General features: G+C 35.8%; 1 protein-coding gene across 2 annotated transcripts in view; it reads right to left on the minus strand.

Moving 5' to 3' along the window:
* Nucleotides 1–555: 555 nt before the first annotated feature.
* FAM107A (family with sequence similarity 107 member A) overlaps nucleotides 556–17,968 on the minus strand; it is a 1,773,139-nt gene continuing 1,755,726 nt past the window's right edge. For both annotated transcript variants that reach the window (XM_044078813.1, XM_044078814.1), the window contains one exon: nucleotides 556–7,207. In XM_044078813.1, the coding sequence (XP_043934748.1) occupies nucleotides 7,094–7,207 (114 nt within the window). In that variant the 3' untranslated portion in view covers nucleotides 556–7,093. The remainder of the gene's footprint in view (nucleotides 7,208–17,968) is intronic.

The raw sequence follows: 17,968 nt of genomic DNA on the forward strand, positions 1-17,968 counted from the left end.
GGTGGAGTTACACCCCACATTAGATGGTAGAGAGGGGTCTTGGCCCTTGCAAGAAGCAACTTTAAAGGACAACAGCAATGTTGAACATTCACTGCTCTCCTGTATTGTTAGACTTTTTTCGTAATTCTGGGGGTCAATGTTGGAATTTCAATAGAGAGCCATTTTAATAACTGTGTAGCCCTGTAGACAGATACAGCACGTTTCCAAGTGAAATTCAGGAATGAAGATGCTTTAAATGCATGATAAAATAATCAAAAGTAAATCTAAGTCAGAATCAATTTTTTTACAAATAAAGAAAAAAAGTATTGATAGGAACCCTTTTACCGCCAGTGAGAAAAATGATCAGATGAAAGCTGGTCTGTCACGCTTATCCATTTTGCACCCTTGATTAATACATTTTTGTAACCCACTATGGAATCAATAGTAGTACAGCAGTAATATGTAAATTTATACTTTTAGTTTGAAAGTTGCAAAGAAGAGGCAGGTTTCAAAGAAAATGTGGTTTGTTTGTAAATAAATAAATGAAGAAATAACTCAAGAAATGGATAAATTATAGCCTTTTTATAAATTTATTTTTATTTTTTCAGTCACTGAGGTTATTAGAGAACATGTAGTCATAAACAAAATAATACATCAACACATTTTAAGATACAGAGCTATTTACAACTCTTTATAAACCATCTAAATGTATGTTACAACAGCAAGGCATTACTTTGTTACAGTAGAGAAACTCAGGTGTTTTTTACAGAGTACATTTTTTATAGAGTTATTCATGGCAAATTATTCTGGAATGTGAAGTGAAGTGTAAAAGACACCCTTGATTAATAATTAATTCAGCTTTTTATTATCACTTAATGTTGGATGTTCCCCTTGTTCCTTCTTACACTTATTTGATGTTTCTTCTTGGGTTGTACTAAATAACTACTGCAGTTTCATTAGTGGGATTCTGATAGCAACATGTTCAGCTACAGACAATCTAAAATGCAATACTGTCAGATGTGACTGTTTTAACACATTTTTCTTAGTAACAAACATTTGCATTTATTGTAAGTTATCAGAACATGCAGTGCTCATTTAAATGTTTAATTTAAAAGATTATGTTTGTTAACATTTTAAGCACTCCAATGATTTTATTGCAACAAGTGTAATGTGACAGCATAATTCTTAGTTAGTATAATTCAAACATATACAAAAAATCCAGTACAAGGCAGACTGTAAATTTACTTTCAGTACAGAAAAGCTGCTATTTCTCTTTGACCAACTGAAAAAAGTGCAACAATAAAAATTCTTAGACATTTTTGAACAGAAACTGGCATGTCTTAAAAAAGTTGTAACATTTCCAGTAATGATTGCTTACACTTATCAATCATGTATAGCATCTACATCTACAGAAGCACTTTAACATAAGTTTCAATTTCTTTGTCTTGTGCGCTTATCTTATAAGTCAGCTTACATTTATCTATTTATGAACCTCAGTATGTGGTCAGTCCAGTATCCAATGCAGATTCATATGCTGATAACAGTTTTTGTTAAGTGAATTGCTGCGTGGAAGGCTACAGGCCTGACAAAGCATATAACAATTTAGCTGTCAGTGTTACCAAAGTGTTCAAAGATATGTTTTTTAAGAAAAGTATGTATTCATGTTCTGATGCAGCCATTCTTATTTGAAATGTCTCATGCACCTAAAATAGCATTTTCTCTTGTTAGCTGTATGCGCATGCAAAACTACTGTCTATGACAATGCAACATGTCTCATGCTGAAAAGTAAATGAATTAGTGGAATGTTTTAGACAGCAGAACAGAACAATACTTTCAAGCTTCTCAGTTAATATGTAGTCTAGATAGAAAGGTATAAACAGGCACAACAATTATCCTCTGGTTCCATGGTGAAATGGTTAGCACTCTGGACTTTGAATATAGTGATATGAGGTCAAATCTAAGTATAACCTTCCACATTTCCTTTTGGGCAGCATTTGGTGGATTGGTTAAAGTGTTTGCTTGCCAGACAGAAGGTACAGGGCTTGATTCTCATAAAAGGGAATTATCTATCCTTAAAATGGTTCACAAGGGCAGTTAGCCCAGTACTTACCTATGAATCTTACTTGTGTCATGAAATTATTACTTCTAACATAATTTTTCATAAAGGGGTTGAGATAATAATAGAGTTAAATTTGTAGTGTAGACGGTATTAAGACTTCTTATCTTGTTGTTGGGCAAGCACCCTGACCATGTACAATTCATTAAATCACAGTTAACATGAGTTTAGAAATAAATCATCATAAAGGTGAATGTATTATTGTACAAATAACTGCAAACTTTTCAACATTTTCTTAATTTGTGAAAACCAAGTAGACACAAGTGTTTTTTTTTTTTTTTTTTTTTCAGGCAACATGGGGTTATTGTGTGGTTAAGTCAAGGAATGGCCACTTTAGTACTGTGGCCCACTAACTTACTGTCCAGTCTTGTTTCCCACCTGTAATGCTTACATCCTGTAGGAAATGGGGATGAAGTTACGTCTGGACCATAGTTATATTACTCAAACTACATGTGTAGTTCAGCATTAAGAGGAGGCTTTGTGAAAGATGAAGTATGTCTCATTCTGGACTCTAGGGCACTAATGTGGTATGGAAACTACTGTCCAGCTATGTTGGCATAGAGGGATCAAGCAAGCTGAATGCTAGAAAAAATGGGCAGTGTAGGCCTTGTGGCTACTGAAATCTGATGCTTAGCATTCAAGATATGGATATATTAATTGCTTTAGCACTCAGAATGATTTTAAAATTGTCAGTCTTGTTCTTTATGTAATTTCCTAATCAAACATTGAATTTCATGAATTTCGCTGCTGCTGCTTCTCAAGTCTTAATTCCCTATGGCCTTAAAGTTCCTGGCAGATATTGCTGAATGGAGCTCATCTCCATGGCAAGTCCAATTTCTTAATGCTATTTAGTAACAGTGCGTTTCTAGCAAGTCACAGCATGGCTGTTCATATGTCTGTACTTAAATGTATCTAAATATGCTAATGACGTTAACTTCTAAATTTATTTTATGAAATCCACAAAAGAAAATGTTTCAGTGATTTGTAATTGCACACTCAGTAAATGATTATAATATTAGATCCATTTAAAGATATTCAGTTATATTTTCATTTTGGAATACAGCTGTATATATTCTTAGTTGTATGCATATATATATATATATATATATATATATATATATATATATATATATATATATATATATATAAAAGCTCTGCCCTGTTACTCAGATAATTTCAGTTTTAATTTATCCCACATGTCAATAACTATCCATGTCCAGGTTATACTGGAGAGCTTATATTAGCACTATATAACAACAAAGCCTCTTTTCTATGCATGATATGTGGTAGCTGAAGGTATAGTAGCAGAAAAGCTGTGACTGAACACAAAATACTCATTCTTTTGACTAAATATTGTACCATTTAAATTCAATCCCCTAGTCAATGTAAGATGGATATTTTACAAAAGACAGAGCAAAGAAATTGCTCATGCCTTGTAGCATGGGTTCATTTTAATAGTTAAATGGCAGTAAAACATCCTTCATGTAAAAAAGACTGCTTCAACTAAAAAAGAGAATGTTTGATTCATTCTGTGTTCACGCAAGATGAATTAATCTCAGAGTTCGTGTTTGTTTTCAGAAGTGGCTTTGGTGGTACTGTAGGCTTTTCCTTCCATAGAAAATAGTTTCATTTTAAATAGATGCATAAATAATATCATGGATTACAGAAAATACAACATAAAACTACCTCTTCAATATTCTCATGGCAAAAGGACTTGCCATGTGGTAAAACAACAAATTGTTGCTTTGTTGTAGGGCTGGGGAAACAACTCTTGAATATGTCAGTGGGAGGGGTGGTTGACTTGGGAAAAATTGTCAGCTGTGATTAGTAACATTCTGTTTTATCACAGCTTTCTATGCAATCTGACCTAGCCAGCTCTTGTTCTGAAAACTTTCTTGATCCATAGATAAATACACATACATCTGCTGTCTTCCCTTTTTGCAAAAAAAAAAAGTCTATCCTAATACTATACTTACAGTTAGCAATAGCAATTTATGCCATAATCAAAGGGAGGAGATATGTGAAATGTACACACTCTCCAAAACATGCATGTTTTGCAAAAGGAAACCTAAATAATTACTGCCAATATTAGCACTCTGTTTTACTCTGTACTCATTGGTGCTATATGGCATAGTGTCAAAGAGAATGAAAGTAAAAAATGTAAAAATATTTCTCTGCCTTGGCAATGATGTATGCTGTGGACAAATAACATTTTGTTTTGGACACATGGCAAACATTTAGAGCCATTTCCCAAAATAAGTAGTGACCCAAATGACAGGAAATTTTTGTCTCTCTTTTCCTAGTTTGTGCAGTCCTGAAGTTGGTTTGAGTTTATATATGTGTGTGTGTGTGTGTGTTTACATATAATTAGGGATTGCTACTCTCCATGTCAGAAAGGGCAGGGGGATTTGTTCCCTGAAGCCGCTCCACAAAACTCTGTTTTGGGACCTTGGAGGTATTGCTGTTTTGAGTAGTGACCCTCGAGGTTTTAGATATTTGGAGTTGAATAATCACATGCACGGTAAATGAGTATTCAAAGTAAACTTAATGGAAAGATCATCAAACTTTGACTTGATCAAGTGTTTGCTTGGTCTTAATGGGGCTTTCATACAAATATATGGAACACTATGTTAAGGGTTTTAGATTGAAATATATCTACATGTTTATTTTCAATTTTCTCTACAACAAATTCATAAATGTTAAGGAAGCTAAAGATGGATCAATACTGCACTCATTTAGAAGCAGTTCTCATTTAGATCAACTTATTTTCTGGGTCAGCTAAGTCTGGTAGTGCATTTATAAATCATCTTGTATAAAGTGTATCAGTGATTATTATTTTATTTGCAATATCAATGTGTACATTCATTCATTCTCAATAATTTCACTGGCAAAAAGCCTAACCATATATGTATATATATATATATATATATATATATATATATATATATATATACATAAAAAATAAAGTGCTGGTTACTTTTAGGAACAATACAATATTTTCCTCATAATCATAGGCATAAGGTGAATGACAGTTAAGGTACAGACTATGTAATTTATTATTATAATATAAATGTTCATAAAAAATGGTTGGTAAAATAAGAAGGAATGCTTATCAATGCTAAGAAAACCATGAGTGCAAACTCTTGAACACTTACTTGCATGCTAAATTTGTCAAATGTTACTCATCACAATTACAATCTTTACACTGCTGCTATACCAAAATGTATATTTAAACTGTCATTGATTCTGACAGAACAGTGTTGACTCCATATTCTTGAATCATTTGCTCAAGCTTTCTCTGTAACAAAACTAAAAATCTTCCTACTGGCTGTGACAGATGCAAGTTTTAAGGATACTTATTAAATCATATATATTTATAATGGTTAGGACTAAAAGTAAGATCTTTAAGGACTTAATGGTGATGGTGACTCGTCTTACAATTTATCATGCATATAATTTACAAACACATGCATTTCTTGATATTACTAAGGTGCAAATCTATGTTCTGTTATTTTGTTTGTCTGTCTCCCTCTCTTTTTCTTTCAGTGTACACCATACTATACCTGAGCAAAAAGCGCACCTTATTACTAAGAGAATATAAAATACTGAACACTTACCTGATTGGGTTCAAACTTTTAATTACTTTCCTGCTCTCTCTTACTCTTTACGGATTCATATAAAAAGTTTTTCATGAGCAAGGCTTCTAGTATTTCAAAATGCCAAATTCTTTAAGTATGCATTACCTTCTGAAAAAAAAAAGAATAACATATGTCTCTTTGCAAAAGTGTAAAATGGTTAAAGTGTATATTAATGTTTTACCATTGCTGTTACTAACAGCTGTTTGATTGTTTTCCATGTTAGATATATCTTAGAAAATTGAGAACCAAGCCCTTGAAAAAATAAAATTTAATTGTACTTCCATCCCCTGAGGAAACATATGTTCTTAGGATGTTACTAGGCATCCTATGTGTATGTACATATTGTACATACAATCATATATATATATATATATATATATATATATATATATATAAAACTAAATGCAGCTTGTGAATATTTATATATTTCTCTCTAAAGGAAGCTTAATGGAATAAGAAAAATGCATTTAATTTTTGCTTTAAAATACAGTGCATCCTCATAGAAAATGCTGTACTTTGTGAACTCATAAAATTGTGCATTTGTTATTCTTATACCCTTATTCTCAATGGTTATCCTGAAAAACTATATTATTTTAGGCTAAACAGAAAAGATTATATTAAAATAGTCTTACACTATAATTCAGGTCTTACTATTTAAATAACATATTATTAAAATGTTTTAGTAATTCTGTATATTTAAAAGCCAGAATAACTAGTTTTAATACTTTCTTGTCTACGTGTACCAGACAATGCAACAAAATATGGTTTCGGTAGTTAACTGATGAAATCAATACCTGAAATTCATTACATGCTGGAATCACATACTTGAAGGCACATTTGTATCACAAATTTTGTATCAGAAAACTGGTCAGAAATGTATAATTTCTAACACAGCTTAGAATTTTATATTAGCTGGATATTTTTAGTAATTGGTAGCTTGAAATTGAACTTGGAGTTAGGTTGTAATAATACTGCTCTGTAACAGTAACACTCACTGTCCGTCACCCAGCCATGGAACCACCTTTTACATTCATGTTCGTGCTGAGTACTTAAAACATATTGGCATGTACTCAACAGATTACTATAAGAAACTCCTGTAGCTCTTTCCCTTCTGCAAAAATGACTTAACTTGCTTCCATCACAGTGAATTGCTTGCTTCCCACTACATTATTAATAAATACATTCCCAGTGTTCTTTTACAGTCCTAAAAGACCAGACATGGATTTCTGATGGAGCGAACACTGCCATCCTTATGTAGCTTTGCAGTCATTACTATACAGGTTTAAAGCACGCACAGATTATGCCAAGGCATAGATGAAAGAGCCTGTCAGTACCGATGGCAACATTAGCAGACACATTTTTATGCTGCCTTTTCTTCTGATAAAGTTGATGTTCTTCTTAAGTTTTCTTTCACTTTGATGAATTCAGGTGTATTTTCTTGTTCTTCTTTAAGCTCTTCTTGTTCCCTCTCAAGCTAAAATAAATAATTGTTAATATTAGTACTAGTAATAAACACTATTGTTATAAAAATATATTCTTTACAGTGCTGTGACACCCCGCTTTTGCTTTATAAATGAATAGCTACAGATCTCTGAAATTTAGATACAATAATTATCAGACTACGTGTAAATTTTTAGAAATAAGCAATACATTTGGTTATCCACTTTACAACAGCAATTATTAGAGAAGGCATGGAATTTCTTAAGCTATAGTAACTAGCAAGATAATAATCAACTGACTTCTAATACATCATGGTTGCCTCTCCTGTGATATTCTAGTTTGAATGTAAATCCAATATTAATGATCTTAGGGTACATAGTACTGATTTGGCAGTTGTGAAAATCAAACATGCTTCATACTGAAGTGTGCTGCACTTACGTATGAGCGATTTTTTTAAACGGACACCATTTATTACTTCTTCAAAATTTTTGTTTACATTGGAATTAATCACTGTCAACAAATATATTAATTTTATTGCTTGCTAACCAGGCAAAGTGGTGGCATCTAAGGTCCCAGTTTTATCTATGACTTAGGCTGTAGGCAGAAAACAGTAGTTTACATTATTTAATAGCACTTGTTAGATAGATCATTGTTACTATCAATATGAGTTCTACATTGTATGCACAACAGTTAATCACATCGGCAGAAGTGTTCCATAGTTATGGTTATACAATGTGGATACAATATGTTGGACATCATTTCATATGTTGTAGGTGAACGACACAGGAGAAAGATATGAATGGTATGAAACTGGTTACATTTTGCTATATGAATAAACAAAACCTGTTTGACATCACTGGCATTTAGCTTGGTCTGTTTGATAATCCAGAAGCATATATTTAAATTATGTCAAAGCTTGGTCTTTTCTGACAAAGGCAGGAGGGCATCTAGAATAGCAGAACTAGTTTTGTTACTTTCATTCTGTTGAAATAGTGAAATGATGTCATTTTTATGGATGTACGACTTCATTGTGAGATTTGAGGGGATAGTGATGAGATAATGCTTGAAATTTGGTTGAAATTGGTGGGCAAAATTTGTAAAATATAGTTTGTATGCTAGTGGTGATAATAGTAATATGGTTTCTTCTGTACCTGTTAATCATTTAACACTTGTTGTTCTCCTGAACTTGCTAATGTGTTAAGTGGCACACTTTTCTGACAGTTGAAGTAAACAGGTGTTTTGAGATGTTACCCTAGACTCCACTGCAGGTTAAGTGAACAATATTTCAAGTGGTCACTTTCAAATCAGTGGTGCTGAATTTGTCAGTCAGTGTTTCACAAAGAAAATCAGTGCTGATGTAGTTTCTGTATGAGCACTGATTTGGTGGGTGTAATCTTGTCTTTTTTTAATTTTTCTTTCTTTCTTTTGGTGTTTGACTATAGAGTTAGTATGTATAAATATGGAGTGTAAGAAGTTAACCCCCCTATGTAGGAGTTCAGACGCAGGGGGTTTGCCTCCTAAAACATATGTATTTTAACTCACTGTAAAATTTCTTAGGCCTATGAAGTGAAATAGATTTGTTTTGTGTTTTAGCAGGATTTTGCAGTAACTGATGACATTCTAGCGCCTTGCTTAGTAATAATATATACAAATGGAATATATTCTGTCTAATGCAGTTTATGTTGTATTTTGTGTTTTCTTTTTAAGAAAGTCATGCTTGTCAAGTACAGGAGATTTTGAATATTGGCTCATCAACTGTTTCTGTGATGTGTGAGGTGACCCTTGTGAGAAGCTATGATTTTGGTGTTGTGTTGAACCTTTTCAGTATACTTTAAATTTTGTCATTGAGGTGGTAGTGTGTGTGCACAAATGTTTGTGGTTTAGGGTCAGAGCAAGGGCTAGGGAAGAGAATAAATGTAGTAGCATGTGTGTGAAGGCTTTGGAGTGTATGTGTGTGTGCGTGTATGAGTGTTTTTGGGTTAGGGTTAGAGTAAAGGCTAGCATTTTGCATGTGTGATGGGATAAATGCAATGTGTGTGTGTGTGTGTGGGGGGGGTTCTTGTTGAGTGATCATAAGAAAAGAAAGTTTGTTCTCTTCTTGCAGTCAATGTAGTTTTAGTGTTTTTTTTTCTTTTTCAATAATAGTGAGTTTTGACATACAGAATATCAATGTAATGTGCATCTTTCCTTCTGCATGCCAATTTAAGAGAGTAGACATAAATATGCCTCTGTAAGTATAGCTATATGTATCTATATCCATATGTATGTATATATATATATATATATATATATATATATATATATACATATAGCTATAAATATACATATCTATGTATATATATATATATATATATATATATATATATATATATATATATATATATGTGTGTGTGTGTGTGTGTGTGTGTGTCTGTGATCAGGCTGCTCGGAATCGCCTCCTGCTATCCACACTGTGTGCTCCCTTCCTGCCTACACACTCAAAAATACCTCCTGCTTAAACCCAGAAGAACTCCCAGAAATTGCCTGCTAGCCTGGGTCTCCTACTAGCCACCTACTGTGTGGACTCCCAAATATAAACTGTTTGTGAATCTATCCATCCCATGTGCTCCCTTCCTGCCTACACACTCAAAAGGAATACCTCCTACTTAAACCCAGAAGAACTCCCAGAAATTGCCTGCTAGCCTGGGTCTCCTACTAGCCACCTACTGTGAGGACTCCCAAATATAAACTGTTTGTGAATGTATGTACCCAAAGTTATTTCTGCTAAACTGTTACTTAAACTACTTTATTCCCCTTATATAGTGCTCTTTTAGCCTCCCGAGTGTGTGTTCTTTAAGCAACCTACTGCAGACCGCTTGTTACTGCCCCCCTTCCTTTCTCTAAACCCTGTAAACCTCTTACTTCTACTTGCACCTTTATATCTCTCCTGCCTACTATCCTTTGCTCTTCCACTTCTTACCACTAGGTGGCAGCACCTACACATAATACTCCTAGACGTAGACTATTCTCCTGGGCCTTCAGTATATATACCTGGCGTGATTTTTTCCTGTTAAATTCAGAAGTAACATACTCCCTCCTTCCTTTACCTGCTATACCCCCCATAATCTATAAAACCACTCCCTCCTTGCTATATCTCAAACTCTTTCTTTTCTTATTGTTATCCTAGTCTCTTTTTTCCCTAAATTATTCAGTACTTACTCACTTACCTTCATTCTTTGGATATCTATTGCTGATACTTTTTTTCTGCTGCACTATCTTCACTTACATTCCGCCTCCTGTGTTTCTCTTTGTCCCCACCCACTCTCACTTACCTCTTAACCTATCACTACCCCTCTTAATATCTCCTCCCCTATAAGCTACCTTTCCCCCGGAGTTTATTTCTTGACGTCACAATTCAGTGGCGCCATTTTTAAACTATTCTACTTGAGCCCAACATCTCCCCAGTACTGGTCCTGTGATCAGGCTTCTCGGAATCGCCTCCTGGTAGGTTTAGATACAGAGTGCTTGTCTGTATGAGCTAGCAGAGCACCACAATTGTGGTATCTTTGAGTTCTACTAATATTGTTAAGTGATTTATGTAGGTATTATAGCTGGATTGTTTATAACTCTGAAGAAGAGAAAGGGAATGTGTGCTTATCATTAAATAGGTTACGCTGTGTATCACATGTGTAGTATGGAAATGTATTTGATTTAGTCGTGTTCTTATTTATAGCAAAATGAACACTAGTGTCCCTTGGCTATTCAGAGTAGCGATATACAAAGCTATCAGTTCCCCTTATGCTCGCCACTTATGCGGACAAAACATCAGATTTAGAGCTTTTTCTGTGAATCTGTGAAGGAAGTACTTGTGCCCCTTCGTGTAAACCTGTTACTGTGAATAACTCTAACACTTGCTCCTGTTTTATCATTTGGTCATCATTTATCTATGGCGCGTGTTGGCATTTCTCTTTGTCCCCTTTAACAGAGTGTTATAAGCTGCCTAGTCAAAGGGAATTGTACTTACCAGAGATGTCTCTCTTAAAGGAGCTCTGTTGGTAATTTTGCTTCTAATTTGTTACTGCTGTCCTTCCATTATATTCCTACCTTTTGGCAGTAAACACTGAAGTCCCCAAGCAGCTAACTGCGCTTAATCCTGAGGCATAGTACATGCCTGATTTATCTCTCCTAAAGGGGCAATATCTGTAAGGATATGCACTATTCGGCTATATCTAATACCTTAATTTAACTCAAAAGGAGTCAGTTGCAGGGCTGGTGAGGCTTACTTAATGCCACATGCAGCGATCTACATTTAATAGCTTAGCATTGTGTTAGTTTCTCAGTTTATATACTGTCTTGGGCTTGAATAACTAAGCTTACTCCATGCCTCATGTAATGTATGTTACTGTATAGAGTTTGTGCTGTCTCTCTGTTTGACTAAGATTTTTTGGGCGTGGGGTGCTTGAATTTGGCGGGACCTTAGAGTTGTTGTTAACTATTCATTACGCAACTGTTGGCTTACAGCATTTCTTAGTGAGGCTTACTTAATGCCACATGCAACGATCTAAATTTAATAGCTTAGCGTTGTATTAATTTCTCAGTTGATATACTGTCTTGGGCTTGGATAACTTGTATTTGGTGGGACCATGGTGTTCTTGCTAGGCTTACTCCATGCCTCATGTAATGTTGTATGTTATTGCATAGCGTTTGTGTTGTCTCTCTGTTTGACTAAGATTTTTTGGGCTTGGGGCGCATGAATTTGGCAGGACCTTAGAGTTGTTGTTAATTATCATTACGCAACTGTTGGCTTACAGCATTTCTTAGTGTATGTCCTGGGCAGTTGGGCGACACTTTATGTTTTACTAGTAATGTATTTTTCCATAAAGAATGTGACTTATTAGTTGTTATTTTACACTGTATTACACTGACGTCTAAATGCTACCTACTAGTGTTATTTCCTCTACTACACTTTTACTTTTTCTCCAGCAGCTTGACTGTGGAGTGCCTACACAGCATTAGGTCTGTGTTTATTACTGCCTACCCCTTGTTGTACTGTAACTTTACCTACTCCTATCTACTACCACCTCTTGTATCTACTCTCCCTACTAATTCTACAACTCAATCTCATTTATCCTCTGTCTTTTTCTTTACTCTATGCATGCTTATTGAATATCCTCCTTATCTGTCTTTTTGACCATGTTTGTGGCTATTGCTCTTCACACTTCCTGCATTATCTAATGCACCATAACCCACTGTGTCTCTCTCTTTTTATTTTACAGCTATCCACCCTGTGTGCTCCCTTCCTGCCTACACACTCAAAAGGAATACCTCCTACTTAAACCCAGAAGAACTCCCAGCCATTGCCTGCTAGCCTGGGTCTCCTACTAGCCACCTACTGTAAGGACTCCCAAATATAAACTGTTTGTGAATGTATGTACCCAAAGTTATTTCTACTAAACTGTTACTTAAACTACTTTAATCCCCATATATATAGTGCTCTTTTGGCCTCCCAAGTGTGTGTTCTTTAAGCAGCCTACCACAGACCGCACATTACTGCCCCCCTTCCTTTCTCTAAACCCTGTAAACCTCTTACTTCTACTTGCACCTTTATATCTCTCCTGCCTACTATCCTTTGCTCTTCCACTTCTTACCACTAGGTAGCAGCACCTACACTTAATACTCCTAGATGTAGACTATTCTCCTGGGGCTTCAGTATATATAGCTGGCATGATTATTTCCTCTTAAATTCAAAAGTAACATACTCCCTCCTTCCTTTACCTGCTATTCCCTCCATAATCTATAAAACCACTCCCTCCTTGCTATATCTCAAACTCTTTCTTTTCTTATTGTTATCCTAGACTCTTTTTTCCCTAAAGTATTCAGTACTTACACACTTACCTTCATTCTTTGGATATCTATTGCTGATACTTTTTTTCTGCTGCACTATCTTCACTTGGCTCTAACTCACTCCGTTCGCCCTGTGGACTCACTCGGCTCCACCCACCCCCAGGGGTCCTAAACATATACTTCCTTAACCACACCCCCTCTCCCAACCATCCAATCTAATACTGCAACCAATCTATATAATTTAACCACACCCCACCTATTTACTTTTCCTTCACCTCTCATATTCAGTACTTCTTCCTAAACCTCTTAGGATTATTCATTACCTTATCACTGCTTGGAGACAAAGAACTTTATAAAACCCATACTTTCATTTGTCTTATCTTACCCAGGTCCTGCTGTAGCTATATAAGAAACTCCTTATAATATGGCTTCAACAACTAAACCTATCCTAACCAAATTTATACTCCTAGTTACTCTCAAATCTATTCTCACCTCTGCCTATCTCTTCAACTCCATTGATAATATTAACCATGACTACTTCAACTACTCTCCTAAACAAACAGCTAGTCACAACTGCACCCTTACCCATTATCACATAAATACCACAACCACACCCTGCTACCTGCTAGCCAAGTACCATTGACTTACTCATATTAAATTCAATAGCACAACTGTAAAGAAACTAAAATACCTAACCAGCTTCCTCAACTACCCATTTTCTGTCATAAAAACTCCAACCTTAAAAGACAGTGACATCCCCCCTAACTCCTTCTACCACTCCCCCCACCCTAACTACCCAAACCTGTCTCTCTAATTCCTTACTTTTAGGTCATCTCAATATCCGCAGTATAAATAATAAAATTGCCCATCTCCACGCCCTCCTTGATACTCACTCCTTTCATATCCTCTGCCTCACAGAAACCTGGTTAAAACCCGTAACTAAAGACAATGAAATAACCCCCCCCCCCCCCAGGTTACAACATATTGAGACTCAACCACATAAAACATATGGGTGGGGGAGTAGCACTACTGTATAAATCCACACTACAGATCTCCTCCATACCTGAAGTTCTTATCTCCCGACTTCAACTAAACACTTCCAAAGCCCTATACATTATCTGCATCTACTTACCCACTGGTAACAATATAACTACAATAGAAGACATTCTAAGCTGGTTATCAACTTCTTACCCACAAGAAACTATTATACTAGGTGACTTTAATACTGACTGGAAATCTGTAAACACAGATAATCCTTCATCACATATTAATCTTCACGGCTTTAGTCAAACTATTTCCATCACCACTAGACTTAACAAACCTAACAACAAAGAGAGTATCTTAGACTGGATACTCATTAATAAACAACAAATTTACAAGGTAGGAACTCTACCAGATGACTTAAGTGATCATATGTTAACTTATAAAACAGAAGAATGACATCCCTAAAACCCCCACTTACAAGATCTCTCGAACCAACAAACATTTTAACCCTGAATTATTCCAAAATGAACTTAATGCCTGTAACTGGTACCCACTAAAAACTCTCTCTCTTGAGCAGGCTGTTGAATATTTCAACTCTAAATTCCTAACTATCCTTGATAAGCATGCTCCTAAATGTTCTATCAGAATGAAGTCCAAACCAGCCCCCTGGGTTTCAAAAGAAACTAGACAACTCATATTGCTTAGGAATAAATCTTGGGCCAAGTGGAGAGCATCCAAAAATATCTCAGAGCAACAAACATTTAGACAACTAAGGAATATTACAAAAAAGCTATACTTACTGACAAAAAAAACTACTATTGTAAACTACAGCAATCTCATCATAACAATCTACAAAAGTTCTGGTCTAGCGTTAATAGACTCCTACACCCAAAGCACTCCAGCACACCACCCCCTCTAGGGGCTGATAACAATACCTCATTTCAAACTGCTAATGCCTTTAATACCTTCTTCACAGACACCATAAAATCTCTAGCTTGTCAACTTTCCACAAACAACTCTAATCTCCCAACCTCTTTACCTGATACTTTCCCAACACTCCAAATACAACCCATCGCTACCTCGTACATTCAAAAACATATACATAAACTTAAGCCATGTACCCCCTCTGCTGACCAAATACCATCTGAATACCTGCAAAAAGCAGCTAAAGCAGCTGCTTATCCTGTATCCATCCTTATAAACAGAACCATATATGAAGGAAAAATCCCTGATATCTGGAAAATCTCCCACATTATCCCTCTACATAAAGGCAGAAACACCAATGAGTATTCCAACTACAGGCCTATAGCTCTCTTATCACCCTTAGCAAAAGTTATGGAAAAATGCATTCACCATCAACTAATTAACCACTTAACCCAACATAATATACTAGCTAACTGTCAGCATGGCTTCAGGCCATTTCATAGTACCACCACAGCCCTTCTATATTTCACCGACTCCATCAATAAAAAACGTAATAACAACATCCTCTCATCAGCTCTTTTTATTGATCTGTCAAAAGTCTTTGACATGGTCAACCATCCCCTACTCCTAAAAACTCTTGAATCCCTTGCTCTTGACACCAAGGCTATTCTCCGGTTTAAGTCCTATCTTAACAATAGGCAACAAGCAGTCCTTTGGGAGAATAAACTATCTTCCCACCTGCCAGTCTCCCTCAGAGTCCCTCAGGGCTCCATTCTCGGTCCACTTCTATTCTCAGTTTTCATCAATGACCTTCACTTAGCAATCCCTCAAGCTACTTGCATACAATATGCAGATGACTCCACACTCATATGTTCTGCCAACTCCACATCTGAACAAAAACAAGCTCTTACTCTTCACACCTAACAGTAAGTCCCCCCCCCCAATAAATTTGTCTATCAAATCAAATAATGGCATCATTATAACCCCCGACTCTACCACCAAACTATTAGGAGTCTTAATTGACAAGAACATTATGTTTGATCATCATATAAATAACACGATAAAAACCGTGAATAGAACATTGGGCTCCCTATATAGAATAAAACCATTCTTAACACCAACAGCCAGAACTGCAATTGCCCACTCCCATCTAATCTCCACTCTCCTTTATGCTTCCCCCATATATACTAACCTGAAGAAAAATAATCTCACTAAACTAGCTAACTCCTATAATAATATTGCTAGGTTTGCCACTGGGAACCCATTTAGAACTCACCACTGTCTGAACCTACAGCAGCTAGACTGGCTTGAACTAAAAAACATTTTGATACTTTCCCAAGTTACCATTGTCCGTAGGATATTCTACCAACCTAACAACACACCGATACTCTCTAACCTTATTACCCACCGATACTCTCTAACCTTATTACCCCCTATGCAAACCTCAATTCCTTACGCTCTTCCACTAAACTACTGGCTAACATTTGCAAGTCTAATAACTTAGCAGGCGATTCCTTGTTTTCTAATACTGCTGGAAAATATTGGAACATGTTGCCATTAGATCTAACTTCACTTCCCTCCTTTCCACTCTTTAAACAAAGGCTCAAGCAACATCTTAAAACACACTGGTTATGCCCCTGCTGTTACCCTGACTAATTGTCTGCTTTCTCTTTTGCCATTTTCTCTTTACTGCCTCCCCTCACCTTTTAACACCACTTACCCCTGGATAGTGGTAACTGTCTTATATTATTGTCGCAAATAGGACATGAATTAAACTGGGAACATATTGTAAACAACCTCACATATCTTAATGTAAGAGTGTCTTATTCCTTTTAGGTATTGTGTTTCATAATTAGCATATTTCTCTTTACCTAAGGCTCTCTAATTACTTTTAACTTAACTAAATTCTTCTTTATATTTGTGTAAAAAATTATTTTGAATATTGTGTTTCTTTAAATAGTATGACTTGGTAACTACTGTTCTCTTATTTATTTTTTATTCATAATTTTTTTTTTCATGTTACTGTAGAGCTTTTCTCCCCGGGCCTCTACTGAAAATGGAAATATATCCAGTTGGACCAGCCCGCTTAACAAATGTAAAATAAAATTTAAAAAAAAAAAAAATATATATATATATATATATATATATATATATATATATATATATATATATAGGTCTACCTGAATTAACCGAAACTGCAAATGACCGACAACAAGATAACCGACACCGGAAGATCGACAACAGAGAAGACCGACAGTTGAGAATCCCGATGCTGAGAACACTGGCATGTTAAGGTAAGTGTGCGATAGGGACGGACGCTAGGGGTCAGGGTGTGGGTAAGGTAAGTGTATGATAGTGACGGACGTTAGGGTAGGGTGTGGGTGAGGTAAGTGTGTGATAGTGACGGACTTTAGGTTTAGGGGCGGGTTAAGTGAGTTAGGGTTAGGGTGTGGGTAAGGTAAGTGTGCGATAGTGACAGACTTAAGGGTTAGGGGCGGATTAAGTGAGTTAGGGTTAGGGTGCGGGTAAGGTATGTGTGCAATAGTGACGGACCTCAGGGTTAGGGTTTGGGTTAAGGTTAGTGCATATATAGTTGTATATGTAAGGTTTAGTGTAGGTTTGTAAGGTTTTTGGTATGATTGTGTTGTGTGTGTGTTTTTCGGGAAAGTTATTTATTTTATTGATTGTCGGTATTGTGGTTTGTTGGGTATGTGAAGTTTCATGTTTTTGAACTTTCGTTTTTGTCGTGTCGGTTATTTCGTTGTGTTTTGGCATGTGGGTGTTATCAGGTAGACCCATATCTATCTATCTATCTATATATATATATATATATATATATATATATATATATATATATATATATATATATACACATACAGTGAGAGAGAGAGGGATTGAGGGAACTACTTTAAACTTTCATGCATGTGCACAAGCGCGTGCACACACACACACACACACACACACACACACACACACACACACACACACACACGCACGTACGCAAGTGCACACATGGGCACATGCACAGATGCACATATGATGTATTTTTGGAGAATTGCTTTCA

Source organism: Protopterus annectens, chromosome 7.part1, assembly GCF_019279795.1.
Source record: "Protopterus annectens isolate FY-2018-M chromosome 7.part1, PAN1.0, whole genome shotgun sequence".
NCBI lineage: Eukaryota > Metazoa > Chordata > Ceratodontiformes > Protopteridae > Protopterus > Protopterus annectens.